At 43.4% G+C, this 17,046-nt stretch overlaps 1 protein-coding gene across 1 annotated transcript; it reads left to right on the top strand.

The window, feature by feature from the left end:
* Nucleotides 1-14,371: 14,371 nt before the first annotated feature.
* LOC124284907 (proline-rich receptor-like protein kinase PERK2) lies at nt 14,372-15,088 on the top strand. Its single transcript, XM_046721038.1, has 2 exons — nt 14,372-14,454; nt 14,575-15,088. Exons 1-2 carry the CDS (start codon nt 14,372-14,374, stop codon nt 15,086-15,088), a joined length of 597 nt encoding a protein of 198 aa, XP_046576994.1.
* Nucleotides 15,089-17,046: the final 1,958 nt, after the last annotated feature.

Genomic DNA, 17,046 nt, shown 5'->3' with positions numbered 1-17,046 from the left:
TTTATGCAACATTACTCCGGAATGGGCTTTGAGTCGATGTTGTTTCATAATTGGCACCGTTCTCATTGCCTAATTCTCTGTACAGGTGTGCCACAAACCTTCGGTCGTGGGTTCGAATCCCGACTACATACGAATACTTGTAGGTGTCGCTGAACCGGTCAAACCGAAGGTCTGCACTACTTCTGGTATACCTTCCACATCAACTTCACATCCCGTGAAATACCTGAAAACACTTTCAAGACCAGCAGAGGTAGTGGTTGGTCTAGTGTTGGTCAGAGGTAGTGCTTGATACGGTGACTGGAAACAGACCAATGTCATACACAATAACGTGATACGGAACAGTATGAGACTTGGCACCGCTCGGAAAACACCACCAGACCAAACACCCTGATACAGCGCTGCATGATACAGGACAGCGTGAGATAAGACAATGCCAGCAGGAAACAGAGCCTTCCCACCGTCAAAGCAAACAACATGAGAGATAAAACAGTGTGACAGAAAATATACAGAACATGTAGTACAGCGTCATGCAAACACCATGATAGAGAACACTCCTGAAACCCATTTAAGTGCATCAATGCACTGTATGCGATCTTCCGCGTAATGGTTGAATGCAGAAACTACAATGAATAATGCGATCAAACCAAACTGACATTTGCGTTTCATCTGTGTAATGCTCGTGAGTTTGAGTGGACTCTAAGAGTCAGTATTGCTATTTCTGCAAGTAACATATGCGTATGTATTACCACGCAAATATTGTTTCTGAATGGCATTTAGAAGTATCACTATATAACAGAGGTTGGCATCTATATTGTTCCCTGAACATAAATATTGATTACGCCGGGTGCTCTTGTCAGCCTTTCAAAATTAGAACTATTTTATTCACTGTTAACTATCTACCTTGTTGTCCCTATCATGACAGTGAACAGAGAGGCAGTGATAACATCAGTTTGTGACGACAGCAGTTGGTTCTGGTAATTTATGGCTCTCTGACTCAGAATATTTTGTCCAATTTACATGTACGTGTGCTCGATGATTGGCACAGATTGAATTTAACCTAAATGTTTCTGTTTGAACATCAATATATCTCCATAGATTGTACAGGTAACACTTGTGGCAGCTTGCTCGGCTGTACCTTCAGGCCAACAACAGTTAAAATTCCATTCCCAAATCTGCAAAGAAGTCAACAAAAGTAACAACTATTTAGGAAAACTTGCGAGTTGGAAAGTTCATTAACTAACCTGCCAATAAAACGAACAATGTGAACTGGTATCATGAATGGGTAAAACAAAAATGATTTCAGATTCAAAACAATTCCTCAAGTACACAGAACTCATTTGAAGTCTGTGCATGTCAATAGATTTGTCGTGCATTTTGTACCAAACAGGATAATGAAATGAGGGTATATATAACAAGTGATGGAATTGTACTACATAACACTCATTCTATCACGCCACGAGAGTTCCAGATTCCAGCAGGACATAGAGAGGGGGGTTAAGAATGGCGCCTATGTATACGGGTAGGTCTATATTAACACAACGCTTGGGTCCAGCAGACTGAACGTTTATATACAACATACAACATGACATTGGACTGGCCCTCTAAATCCCTTGACATGACCACGATGGAGCATCTTTGGGATGCGTCGTGGGGTACACGTGCGCCAGGACCGATCACCCGACAACGTGGTCCGACGTAGCTTTTCGTGTATGCATCGCACAACATGGTCACGTCTGATATGGACAGACTTAACCGAAATTATTTTACAGACCTTTATAGGCTTCCGCCTTCTCATTTCCCCTGTTCATCAGTTCCCCTATTTTCAGGGGCAGTATATATTATTTCATTACACAATAATAATACACTTCACGTGGATCATGGCACTTAATGTCATTACAATTCAGTTCTAAACTTTTTCAAATACAGTATACTCATACTTTGACAAATGAAATATATTCTCACGTATTTCATAATTAATTTTATTCATTATATCGTGGGATTATATGTTGAAGCTTGTTCACTGAATACTCACACCGCTATACAGACACCATACAAACAAACCATGCCTTTCATCGTCTCGATATTTACAGTCATCTGTAAATCAGAAGTGAATGTCGGTTTAACCGTCTAAAATTCTCATTTAGAATGGTCACAATGTTTATCAATACATGGACGGTGGGGTTAATGCGTTTGCTAGTCACGCCGAAAACGAGGGTTCGATTCCCCAAATGGGTACAATCAGTGAAGCCCGTTTCTGGTGTCCCCCGCCGTGATATTGATGGACTTCTGCTAAAAGCGGCGTAAAACCATACTCATTTCCTTATTGATATATATCAAACAAATGATAAAATACAATCATATCACATGAAATCCACAGTTTATTATAAGCAGGAGAGTAATTTGACACAAGCGCGCACACACACACATACACGCACGCACGCACGCACACACACACATATACACACAGACAGACAGTCAGACAAACAGACAAACAGACATACATACATACATACATACATACATACATACATACATACATACATACATACATACATACATACATACATACATACATACATACATACATACATACATACATACATACATACATACATACATACATACATACTTCTCTTTTAACATTGTAATCTGTGTTTCATCTATTCGGCACATCACACAACATTCGGCGAAGTACTCCGATCTCATTTCGGTGAAGAAATTTTATACACTTGAAACCGATGTTGTTGTGGTTTATATTTATGTACGTATTAAATGAATATGAAAACTTAATGTAACAGCTTTAACCCGAGTATCTATTTCCCTGGTTTTCATTAAACATAGTTATATATTTCATACATTTTCATGAGTATCAAAATCAGCATTCTTAAATAATAAAATTTCCCTTATGCAAGCGATCGATAGCATTGGGTAAATCATCATTGGTTTCGTAAACATACTGGTGGGTCTATGTTTCAGCTGACTGTAACCATAGCAACATCCCTCACGTGCCGACATTCAGGATGGGGAAAGGTTCCTGCAACCTATGTTGTACGCATCAGGCGGAGGCCCCGTGATTGACTGATTGCGTTCAAACGTATTCCGACAGTACGGATTATTGCTGGAGATATCCGACACTGTCCACACTCATTTACACGGCGCCGTGATACTGCGGCGTAAACAACACAGATCATTATAACTCACGTGATAGGTCTCGGTATGAAACCACCCCTGCAGAAAATAACAAAACGCAATGTAAAGACAAACAGTGTAAAGTGTACGTTCAAGAAATAGCCATTTTGTGAGCGATGACCATATTCAACGACTTATGATCACATTCATATGTAGATATACATACTAGATATATGAATGAAAAACAAAAATCAAGAAAGAATTATTGATAATGAAAGTCCGAATTCATTGATACGAGTTCATTTGATACGATTTACAGTAATATAAAATTCAATGTATATTTCATGGAATAATTCAGGTGAACTGCATAACACATTATACAGTAATATATGCTAATTCAATGTAAATTAACTGGAAAGTCTAATTAGATTGACATTAACTACACGTCCACAACAATATGACAAAGAATGTGCATTTTAAAAAGTAATTCAATTAAGTATATAGAATTGACAAGAAATATTCCATGATATAAACTCTCCCAAAAAAGAAACGCATCTTGAAAATAGCAATTTAATGTAGCAATGAATTAAAACGTGATTCATTTTACAAAAGGTTTTGCTCTGTTTATGAGTCCTATGGTGTTTATGTTTTGAAACATCACAACAAAACGCACCATCCGTAAAATACCCGTATTTAACAGCATGATTTTCAATTTCGGCGTGTAGTGTCACAGAATACACAATTCACATGCAATGCACGTGAAAGTTGGGGATCAGATAGTCTCAATGATGGGTATAAAAGGTTGATCGCTGTCTGTCGATTATTTACTGTATTTGGAATATTGTTGACGAACGCAAAATGCCACGTCTAAGTGAAGCCAACCGTCATATCGCCATTGGTTTGCTTGAAGCTGGCCAGTCTCAACGTGCAGTTGCCCGACGCATGAATGTTCACCAAAGCACCATTTCACGGCTCTGGGAGAGATATCGCCGGCAGAATGCGGTAGCAGATGCCCCTCGTAGTGGGCGACCTCGAGCGACCACTGCGGCGCAGGATCGCTACATCCGGGTACATCACCTGCGTCATCGAACGGCTACGGCGACCAGTACCGCTCGACAAATACCCGGATTGAGGAGGCTTTCTGCACAGACCGTCAGGAACAGGTTGAGAGAGGCTGGTTTACGTGCCAGAAGACCTTATTTTGGCCCTGTGCTTCGAAAACAACATCGTCGACATCGAGTTCAATGGTGCACCAACGTTCAGGCCTGGAACCTACCGAATTGGCGTAGAATCTGGTTCAGTGGAACGACGCGATGGAAGAATGCGGGTGTACAGACGTCGACGTGAACGTTTCGCCGACGCTTGCGTTCCCCAGGTGGACAGATTTGGCCGGGTCAGTGTTATGATGTGGGGAGAGCGATCACCGGCCGTAGGAGAAGTGATTTGGTGATGATCCAGGACAACCTGACAGCTCAACGGTACTGTGACGAAATCCTACGCCCACACCTCCTTCCAATCATTCATCGCCAGAGGGAGTTGTTTCAACAGGACAATGCCAGGCCCCACACAGCACGTCACACTCCAAAACCACAACATCAATGTGCTCCTCTGGCCCTCAAGATCACCGGACTTAAACCGGATCGAACATCTGTGGGATGCCCTGGACAGACGGGTGCGACGCCGTAACCCTCAGCCCCAGACACTTCAGCAACTCGCACAGGCACTACAGGCAGAGTGGGCTGCGATTGGACAACAAGAGATTCTGAGACTTATTCGTTCGATGCCGAGGCGATGCCGTGCAGTTCTGGATGCCCACGGTGGTCACACGAGGTATTGACTTCAGCGCCACCACACGTCTCCATGTGACACTCAAACTGACTTTCCTCGATTTGGTGCCAAAGACGGATAAGTCTGCATTCCCAGTGTGCAGTTTCGCTATATTTCATTGACTCATAAAGCCTACAAGATGTTTCAAAATAAACATAAAAATACAGTTGAAATTCCTATATGCGTTTCTTTTTGGGAGAGTATATATTTAGCATAGTCAGACAGTAAACTTTTTTACGTATTGACTTGTTACACAATATCTGTTCGCGAAAGGTTAGAGTACATCTATATTGTCTGCTGTATTGATCTTTGTACTGACAGGCAACAGGTTGGACATCAACCTCCCTACTTACTCTAAATCATATGGGTCAAGGTTAAATTATCTGAAACATGCAGTATATCCTTCAGTGCGCACCTCAGTACGGTAGATGAACACTAATTGATCCATCTGTTTCATATTTCACGCTCCACTGCACGTGCACAATGATACCAAACAGATATAAACATATTAACACTGTTTCACGTAATGGCAGAAAAAGGTTACCCATAATGCTAAATGAACATAATCTAATTCTTTGTTCCATCAACAAATTCAGGGAAAGGGATATCTGACTGAAATGATATTGACAAAGAAATTTACATGCACTATTATCAAACCATAGCACGTTTTGCATAATCAGCAAAGCGTTAATTGTTCATTTCTCTGGTTGATAGTTTTCCATTTTTAGCCGTCCTAAATGGTCAGAACGCCCACTCGGGGAGCCACACACCATGACTCAGTGATGTCGTGTTACATGTCTGTGAGCCACGTGCGACCTAACGAGCAAGCGCTTAAATCACCAAGCCACCTTATCATCCACCAGGACATGAAAACGGCCTAGGTTTTGCCAGCCCTCCTGCAGAACGAAACTAGAAAGTGTGTACCGGTCCCTCGAGACGCACCGACGGCAACCTAGTAGGGTCAGGTATTAGGGCAACCACCAGGCAACTCTCTTGGCCCGGATAAGAATGCGTGAGGACAAACTGTACGTTCCTTCGTGTGGTTCACTTGTCTAAAGAGCCAGTATTCGGTGTGGACGATCGCGTTCCACGGAAGCTTGCTGTCGTGGGTCGAAACTGAGATTCGAACTGGTCATGTTTCTCGATACTACAGCACTATATACTCCTGTGTGTTGCTATCACCGAAGTAGTAAATTCCCAGGGTGGTATCTTCAGTATTGCCGGCTTTCCCTAGGTTCAAGCTGAGATGTCAGGATGTCACAGAATTACCGCTCACATCCGACATATCACACAGAGATATTCATTTTCAGATTCCAAATGTTTCAAATCTACACTTTTCAGTTAAACAAAAGTATATTCTGCCGAGACAGACCATGTACATGCTTTTTACCTGTCTTATTTTACACCACGTATTTCCCCTTAACTGTCAGGTGGCAGCTTTTACATCGTGACAGTGGATCATATGTATTTCATTAAACCAAGGCCAATGTGGATTACAATCTTTTCTGGAAACAATTTGTTCTGAAAGAAATGTATCGAGCAATAATCGACTTGAAGGACGACATATCAGTCATGGTGAACAAGTATAAGATCATGGACGTCATGTTTGTCGATCACATCTCATGCTGCACGCTGTAGTCGTTGATGAGGATGTGACTGTTGATGAGGGTGTGACTGTTGATGAGGATGTGACTGTTGATGAGGATGTGACTGTTGATGAGGATGTGACTGTTGATGAGGATGTGACTGTTGATGAGGAGGTGACTGTTGATGAGGGTGTGACTGTTGATGAGGATGTGACTGTTGATGAGGATGTGACTGTTGATGTTGATGAGGAGGTGACTGTTGATGAGGATGTGACTGTTGATGAGGATGTGACTGTTGATGAGGATGTGACTGTTGATGAGGATGTGACTGTTGATGAGGATGTGACTGTTGATGAGGATGTGACTGTTGATGAGGATGTGACTGTTGATGAGGGTGTGACTGTTGATGAGGATGTGACTGTTGATGACTGTGTGACTGTTGATGAGGATGTGACTGTTGATGAGGATGTGACTGCTTGATGAGGATGTGATGAGGATGAGACTGTGAGGATGTGACTGTTGATGAGGATGTGACTGTTGATGAGGATGTGACTGTTGATGACTGTGACTGTTGATGAGGATGTGACTGTTGATGAGGATGTGACTGTTGATGAGGAGGTGACTGTTGATGAGGATGTGACTGTTGATGAGGATGTGACTGTTGATGAGGATGTGACTGTTGATGAGGATGTGACTGTTGATGAGGATGTGACTGTTGATGAGGATGTGACTGTTGATGTGGTGTGACTGTTGATGAGGATGTGACTGTTGATGAGGACTGTTGATGATGAGGATGTGACTGTTGATGAGGATGTGACTGTTGATGAGGATGTGACTGTTGATGAGGATGTGACTGTTGATGAGGATGTGACTGTTGATGAGGATGTGACTGTTGATGAGGATGTGACTGTTGATGAGGATGTGACTGTTGATGAGGATGTGACTGTTGATGAGGATGTGACTGTTGATGAGGATGTGACTGTTGATGAGGATGTGTGACTGTTGATGAGGATGTGACTGTTGATGAGGATGTGACTGTTGATGAGGATGTGACTGTTGATGAGGATGTGACTGTTGATGAGGGTGTGACTGTTGATGAGGATGTGACTGTTGATGAGGATGTGACTGATGAGGATGTTGATGAGGATGTGACTGTTGATGAGGATGTGACTGTTGATGAGGATGTGACTGTTGATGAGGATGTGACTGTTGATGAGGATGTGACTGTTGATGAGGATGTGACTGTTGATGAGGATGACTGTGATGAGGATGTGACTGTTGATGAGGAGTGTGACTGTTGATGAGGATGTGACTGTTGATGAGGATGTGACTGTTGATGAGGATGTGACTGTTGATGAGGAGGATGTGACTGAGGAGGTGTGATGAGGGTGTGACTGTTGATGAGGATGTGTGACTGTTGATGAGGATGTGACTGTTGATGAGGATGTGACTGTTGATGAGGATGTGTTGATGAGGATGTGATGAGGATGACTGTTGATGAGGATGTGACTGTTGATGAGGGTGTGACTGTTGAGGGATGTGACTGTTGATGAGGGATGTGACTGTTGACTGTGAGGACTGTGACTGTTGATGAGGATGTGACTGTTGATGAGGATGTGACTGTTGATGAGGAGGATGTGACTGTTGATGAGGATGTGACTGTTGATGAGGATGTGACTGTTGATGAGGATGTGACTGTTGATGAGGAGGTGACTGTTGATGAGGATGTGACTGTTGATGAGGATGTGACTGTTGATGAGGGTGTGACTGTTGATGAGGATGTGACTGTTGATGAGGATGTGACTGTTGATGAGGAGATGACTGTTGATGAGGATATGACTGTTGATGAGGATTGATGAGGATGTGACTGATGAGGATTGATGACTGTTGATGACTGTTGATTGATGAGGATGTGACTGTTCACAAGGCCCCTCTACCTGAGTATGGGAGATGGTAGGAAGCGGATGGGGAGTTGGGTACACCTTCTTACACTGTATTCTCATCTAGTGGAAACATTCTTGTAGCCGGAAGGAACCACACACAATATCCACGTGTTGGACACGTCCTACTTGAAGCATGGCTTGTTTGTTTGTTTGTTTATTTGTATATTTGTGTGTTTTAAGCCGTATTCCAGGAATATGGAGGTCTGTAGATAATCGAGTCTGGACGACACAGTATGCTGACTGACATCGTGAGGATGACACGACCAGCCTCACCTCCCGGTCCTGTTTGTCGCCTCCCTGGTTGTTGAATACTGGTCTTCCCGAGGGGCGACATACATGCAACTACTCATGATGGATCTGATGTCGATGATGAACATGAACTAAAGTCAGTTAGTCTGCAACAGAATCTGAGACACATATCAGAACAGATCTGCATGTGTGAATCAACATATTTCATATTATCCACTCTGCAATAAAACCTAAAATGACCACGTTGAATGTAGTCATGTACACATTGTCATTCGAATCACTGGCCCTGAACACTGGCACTGGAATCAAACGCACGATCGGGAGTGCTACGTACACGCCTGTACAGAGAGTGAACTATATATTACAGGTAAATTTACTGTTCAGAATACGTATGACCAAGGGTATTACCTAAATACGACCACCGAATCATAGCAAATATATCACAAAATGTAAGGCGCTTTCGAAAATGGTATATTTGCTTTATTTGTCTCAGCAAATATGTATATATAAAACAGATACGTAACATGTACTTAGCTATAGGTCACAATTAAGACCATTGGGTATTGTATTAAGTTTCAGTGTTCAGTACACAAGGTCGAGCCCCGCAGGGTGATCAGTAGCGATGTTGAGGTCATGCAGTCAGCTGTCTAGGCGTGGCCGGCATGTCCTTGAGGTCAGCGGAGGGTCAGGTTGACCTGAATCTACAGCTAGTGCACAGTGCATCTGAACGGTGAAAGGAAGAAGTAGGAAACCGCCAATGTCAGCCAGCATGTGACTGTAGAGTGACGCTGTGCCTTGAGTAGATGCAACATGGAAGGCTGCGGGCCACAGTTGCTAGTCTATGTTAACACTTATGTCATTGCTTAAATATTTCTCTGTATTGCACTGTTTGGGTACACAAACTTGTACTGATAAAACCGAAGGCGTCGTTATTTCGTTAGCAAACAGACCACGAAACAGGCACACTTAGCCACATGGGGCTTGCAACGTCAAAAACTCGTGTCAAGGTGTTCAATGTCACTGCCGGGGTCTTAGCAATGCAGAAAAGGAAGGTCGCAGTCACAATATATATATTTTGATGATACTGTTAAAACGATACAAGTTCCTCAGTCACAAAAAACAAGTATTGATTCGGGGCCTTCGGTATCAATAATATGTTAAAACGCTAAATAGTACATGTGTATTGTGTTGAATGACAAGTGAACTTTGCTGAACACTTTTTCTGAATGTTCACGAGACGTGTATTGTGCTAACATTTAATAAGACTCGATTCTTGACCTCAACCGTATTGAGTTGACAATATGAATATAGTGTTGGCAATATGAATAGTTTGTCACAAATCAAAAGTAGACCTGATGGATATTCAACACATATTACTGAACATCATTGAAAACGCACCAGTCTAAAATTGTCCATATTTTCATCAAGATGGATTTCAGCATGACAATGATCAATGGATATAACTAACATGAAGTCGAAGGGCATGTCCAGTTGAAAAAAATGCTTTAGAAACAAATTCCTGTCCACAGTATGACTCTTATTTCCAAAATGCATCAACATGCAGCCACGCCATGAAAAAAACTCGAATTTCGACTGTGACATTAATAGCAGGTGTATGAGAACCGATTCTCATTGCTTCGCTAACGATTGTGAAACGAGGACAGAGATGCCGAGGTTAACACCTCACGAAAGAGAACGTGCACTAGGCATGATTCAGGTTGGCACCAGCAGCAGGGATATTGCTCGACAACTTGGACTTGGCCACTCCACCATCGTTAGGCTTCATAGACGACATCAGTAGACAGGCAGCACCCGTGACCTACAATGACCTTGGCAACAACGTGTTACGACGCTCCATCAGGATCGCCATATTGACCTTGTCCATATCAGTGATTGAACACTGCCGACTGCCAGGACTGCTGCACTAGCTCAAGGTTGACGCGGGGGTCATCAGCGCTGACTCCATGCGTCGCCATGTCTACACGCTACAGGGTTCCATGCTCGACGTCCTTACGTTGGACCAATTCTAACTGACAGACACCGCAATGAGCGTATACAATGGGCTAGCAGGCATTTTCAGTAAAGGTTACAACAATGGCATGGTGTGGTAGTCACTGACGAGTCACGTCTTCATCTACGTAATGCTGACGGCCGATTACGTGTTTGGCGTAGACCTGGTGAACGTTATGCTGATGAGTGTGTGGTTCAGGTGGTGGGAGTGTCATGGTCTGGGGTGGAATAGATTACAATCACAGGTCTGCCTTCATGTCTGTCAAGGGAGAGTTAATGCCCTTTATTACCGTGAGCAGATTCTTCAGAATCAAAATGTATCTGTCGTCAATCACCACCAAGATGTCCATACTTTTCAACAGAACAACGCACGGGCACACACAACAACACCTTCCATGCAGTATCTGGCCCAGCAACACATCCAGGTTATTCATTGGCCAGCACAGTCGCCATATGTATCCCCCATGGAGCACTTGTGGGACGAAATTGGTCAAAGTCTTTAGCGGCGACAAAAGATGCGAAACATCCGGGAACTTGAGGCTGCACTACTGCAGAAGTGGAATGATATCCTCAAGACTCTATTCGGACGCTTATTAACTCAATAAGGAGACGTTGAACTGCATGTGTCAATGCAAATGGCGGTCACACGCGATGTTGACTTTTCGATTTGACCCCACGTGTGTTTGATCCTTTCTGACTGTGGAACATTTCAATGAGCGTCTTTTCTGTGTTGTTGTTTTTATCAGTCGTCCATCTGTTATTATCCACTCAAAAAATATCAATTTCTTACACGTGCTTTTAATAATCTGAACTTTTATAAGTGGTGCGTTTTCAATGATGTTCAGTATATTACTACAAATGGAAAATAAAACCTGTTTAGGCTAAATACAGCCTCACTTCACAAACAGTAGCATGAAACTGTGACATTCCCCACAAGATAATATAGGTAATCAGTGTATCTTGTACTAATCAGCTCAAATATGAATCCAATCACATCCAGATGGCGAGGCAAACAATTGTCAAAAGTACGCAGAAGTTCACAACAAAATAGTCCCTGGATGTAATCCTGTATACGATGTGTAACAGTTCTGTTTGTTGTTGTCATCCAGAATAGTGTAGTACTGCCTTATGTCTTGAAGAACTCTTGAATACGAAACCAGAAGTGGGAGCAATTCCCCTCAAGTCTGAAATAATAAAATACCTACTCCCTAGCCACGTGGTGACAACCATAACATGTCGTGTCAACACATCTAACACAACAACATTCTTAAAATAATTACCCCCAAATTGCTACCCAAAGTGTCTGCGAGTAACAATGTTAAAAGACAAATATTTTCTTAATCTTCAACACCAAGTGATAAATCTACTTATTTAACTTTGTTAAAGAAACCGGAAACGTACTCACAAAAAGGCCTTCTCCTTAGCTCTCCGTTGACAGTATGAAGTTCAACTGTGTTAAATTCAACTTAACAAGACTTTATATAGCAGATTTAGAACCAAATGCATGTTTTGCACATAAATGAAATGGTGTGTTTGGGAGATCTGTTCCCACATTAAGGCTGACATCCACCCCTACCAAAATCCTAACTAACTTTCATAAAAGAGCATGAAACGTGACACAGTGTGTGGTTTTCGTCTTGTATAAAGTGTGAATTGTGCTACTAATATATGTGTGTTGACAGTATGTGTCTTTTTTGACAATGTGTGTTTTGTACTTTGTTGTATGGTATTGTTTTCGGGACACTATGAGCGATTCGAGTACTATGATAACATGAGTATTTCCTTGACAATATGAGTCACATTAGTACTTGAGTCTTGTCTTGACAATATGTTGACTGATTATTGTACTGGTTGATTGTACTGGTAATGTCCAATCTATAGTCACATTAGTACAGTGTTGGTAATATGACTCTTGTCTTGACAATATGATTGTACTGGTAATGTCAATCTATATATGTTGATATGTCAATCCATTATATAGTTTGTCTTTGACATTAGTTATTTACTGGTAATGTCAGTAATGGTCTTGTCTTGAATTGTACTGTCAATCTATATATAGTCACATTAGTACAGTGCTGGCAATATGAGTCTTGTCTTGACAATATGTTGATTGTACTGGTAATGTCAATCTATAGTCACATTAGTACAGTGCAAGTTGGTAATATGGTCTTGACAATATGAGTCTTGTCTTGACAATATGTTGATTGTACTGGTAATGTCAATCTATATAGTCACATTAGTACAGTGTTGGTAATATGAGTCTTGTCTTGACAATATGTTGATTGTACTGGTAATGTCAATCTATATAGTCACATTAGTACAGTGCTGGTAATATGAGTCTTGTCTTGACAATATGTTGATTGTACTGGTAATGTCAATCTATAGTCACATTAGTACAGTGTTGGCAATATGAGTCTTGTCTTCGACAATATGTTGATTGTACTGGTAATGTCAATCTATATAGTCACATTAGTACAGTGTTGGTAATATGAGTCTTGTCTTGACAATATGTTGATTGTACTTATGTATTGTAATGTCAATCAAGTCTATAGTCACAATTAGTATGACACTACGGTTTATTAGCACAGAACATGCGAGTATGGGCAGTTTGTGTTAATAATGCGTAATATGTGCATGATGTATGAGTATAGCACTTCGAGTCATTTAACAGGTTTGGGGTTCAAGTAAAACCTTCAGGGAGCATTATTTCCCTTCATAACAATGACACGTCCTTAATGTTGTATGTATTGTGTCAGTTATCCGGTTGTCCACAACGTGGTATAAATTTATAGTAACATGTATATACATGTATATACCTTCTCGTCATATCAAACGCATCCTGCCCGACGATACCCTGCCCCTTCACGTATCCGTCAACTCCCTGCATGATGCCCGACTACGTCTCCGTCAACTCCCAGCACCCTGCCCGACTACATAATCGTCAACTCCCAGCACCCTGCCCCACTACATCTTCGTCAACTCCCAGCACCCTGCCCCTTCACGTCTCCGTCAACTCCCAGCTTGATGCCCGTCTACGTCACCGTCAACTCCCAGCACCCTGCCCCACTACGTCTCCGTCAACTCCCAGCACGCTGCCCGACTACATCATCGTCAACTCCCAGCACCCTGCCCCACTACGTCGCCGTCAACTCCCAGCACCTGCCCGACTACGCCTCCGTCAACTCCCAGCACCCTGCCCGACTACATAATCGTCAACTCCCAGCACCCTGCCCGACTACATCTTCGTCAACTCCCAGCACCCTGCCCATTCAAGTCTCCGTCAACTCCCAGCTTGATGCCCGACTACGTCTCCGTCAACTCCCAGCACCCTGCCCGACTACGTCTCCGTAAACTCCCAGCACGCTGCCCCACTACATCATCGTCAACTCCCAGCTCCCAGCACTACCTGTCAACTCCCAGCACCTTGCCTGACAACGTCTCCGTCAACTCCCAGCTTGATGCCCGACTACATCTCCGTCAATTAACTACCAGCACCTGCCCGACTATGTCTCCGTCATCTCCCAGCACCCTGCCCCACTACATCGCCGTCAACTCCCAGCATCATGCCCCCTACGTCTCCGTCAACTCCCTGCACCCTGCCAGACTACGTCTAAGTAAAGCCCCAGCATGATGCCCGACTACGTCTCCGTCAACTCCCAGCACCCTGCCCGACTACGTCTCCGTCAACTCCCAGCACCCTGCCCGACTACGTCTCCGTCAACTCCCAGCACCCTGCCCCACTACGTCTCCGTCAACTCCCAGCACCCTGCCCCACTATGTCTCCGTCAACTCCCAACATGATGCCAGACTACGTCTCCGTCAACTCCCAGCACCCTGCCCGACTACGCCTCCGTCAGCTCCCAGCACCCTGCCCGACTATATCACCGTAAACTCCCAGCACCTGCCCGGCTACATCATGGTCAACTCCCAGCACCCTGCCCCACTACATCTCCGTCAACTCCCAGCACCCTGCCCCACTACGTCACCGTCAACTCCCAGCACCCTGCCCCACTACGTCTCCGTCAACTCCCAGCAGTCTGCCCGACTACGTCTCCGTCAACTCCCAGCACCCTGCCCGACTACATCACCGTCAACTCCCAGCACCCTGCCCGACTACGTCTCCGTCAACTCCCAGCACCCTACCCTACTACGTCTCCGTCAACTCCCAGCACCCTGCCCGACTACGTCTCCGTCAACTCCCAGCAGCCTGCCCGACTACATAACCGTCAACTCCCAGCACCCTGCCCCACTACATCACCGTCAACTCCCAGCATGATGCCCGACTACGTCTCCGTCAACTCCCAGCACCCTGCCCCACTACATCACCGTCAACTCCCAGCTTGATGCCCGACTACGTCTCCGTCAACTCCCAGCACCCTGCCCCACTACTACTCCAAGCATCATGTCCGGCTACAACATCACCGTCAGCTCCAAGCACCCTGCCCCACTACTACTACCCAAGCATCATGTCCGGCTACAACATCACCGTCAGCTCCAAGCACCCTGCCCCACTACTACTCCCAGCATCATGTCCGACTAGGGAGACGTCAAAGGCGTCCTTTCTCGTAACAGGAAAGGCGATTTAAGACGAGTGGACAAGACACCCATCAATTGTCATTAGGACATTTAATCGCACCAGGCCACGCCATATAAAAACATGCATTACAAAGCGTGGTGGGGTCATTAGTCATTACTGATCGTATTATTCCAAACACTCGGGGTTTTCTTTTCACCATATTCCAGTGGTACTCATTTTACACCATGAACATCCTTTTTTATGCACCCATTTCCACTACGATATACCTGGTTGTATTTCTGTAATCATGAGGTATATTCCTCCGACTTGTATGTCGAGCATATGTGTAGTAAGAACATCCTTCTGCAGTCCACATATCCAGGTTGACCTTTCACTACTTCAAGAGCGTGACCCCCTGAACCCTCGGCTTATCCACCTAGCGTGTTGACACACAATACAGGTCAGAGCTGACTAAGCATATATATATTCCCTTACTGAGTAGTAAGTTACAGCCTTAGGTCTTCATAAAACACGGCTGATGTCAACCTATGATACATAAGTTATATAACCTATGATACATAAGTTATATAAGTTGTCCCCATTGACCACGTACTGGAATAGTTATTTTGCCCATTACCCTTGGGCATAAAGTGATCCTTATGAAGATATTAAATGAAATTAGATTCTGTTTTAATAGCTGAAGACACACCAAGCGTTATGTTGTATGCTTTTAATCGAACGATTCATTTTAACAAATGACAGCACATGTATAAAAAACGTATTAACGTAACATGTTTATCAGCAATCTTCGACATAGCGTCAAATATATTAATGATAAACATAAGATTAAATTCCTCGAATTCCTTTATTAGATATATTAGCCACGTTCGGTGTGACTGCGCTGTCGAAACATTTCCATAGTTCCACGTGTGCACATTCAGAGGGTCCAAGAGCCCTGGGGCGGTGGGATGAGACTAGAGGCTAAAGCGTTCGCTCGTCACGCCGAAGACCCCGGTTCGATTCCCCACATGGGTACAATACGTGAAGCCCATTTCCGGTGTCCCCCGCCGTGCTATTGCTGGAATATTGCTAAAAGTGGCGTAAAACCAACCTCACTCACTCACTCACCCTAGAGCCCTGATTGGCACCGTATACTATTGCCATTTGTGAATAAATCATTCTCTAATCCACATGCACACATTACAGATGATGGAATGTGTGAAGCCAGAGACGACAGGAGTCGAATCTGGACCAGACAAGTCAGTGATCGATATCGTGAGCACGACCATGGAGGTACGATGGATCGTGCACGTGTGGAATTATCAAGCTGCAATATCAACATCACGTTTATATCTGCTACCACAACGGTCGTACCTGCCTGTAGGATATACCTACATTTACAAAATACCTAACCTATCATTAGGAAATACCTAACCTGTCTTATTGCCAAGTCGCATGTTATAAAGTCATCCCCGAATTCCTAACGCGAGTCCTGGTCGAGTCTACTTGACCCGCCATAATGTTCAGATAATTATCATACTAGCTAACGTGTTTGTGACCTATTTTGACCATGTCCATACATATATAGAGAGATGGTAATCATTGATCTACACTTGAATTCATTGTGTATATTGACATATTTCATTATTAGCATAAATATGGAACATATCGGGAAAGCGATATTATTAGAATATCTGGTTCTGCTAATTTATTAGTTTGTGGAAAATACCACCAGTGGTACAGTTTCCTATCTCTGTATTTGTTAATGTCTGTACATTTACGAGGA

The sequence above is a fragment of the Haliotis rubra genome, unplaced genomic scaffold (genome assembly GCF_003918875.1).
Source record: "Haliotis rubra isolate DU_JTF1 unplaced genomic scaffold, ASM391887v1 Scf348, whole genome shotgun sequence".
In the NCBI taxonomy this organism is placed as follows: Eukaryota; Metazoa; Mollusca; class Gastropoda; order Lepetellida; family Haliotidae; genus Haliotis; species Haliotis rubra.
Note: the sequence above shows the minus strand (reverse complement) of the source record. Positions and strands in the feature narration are given on the sequence as shown.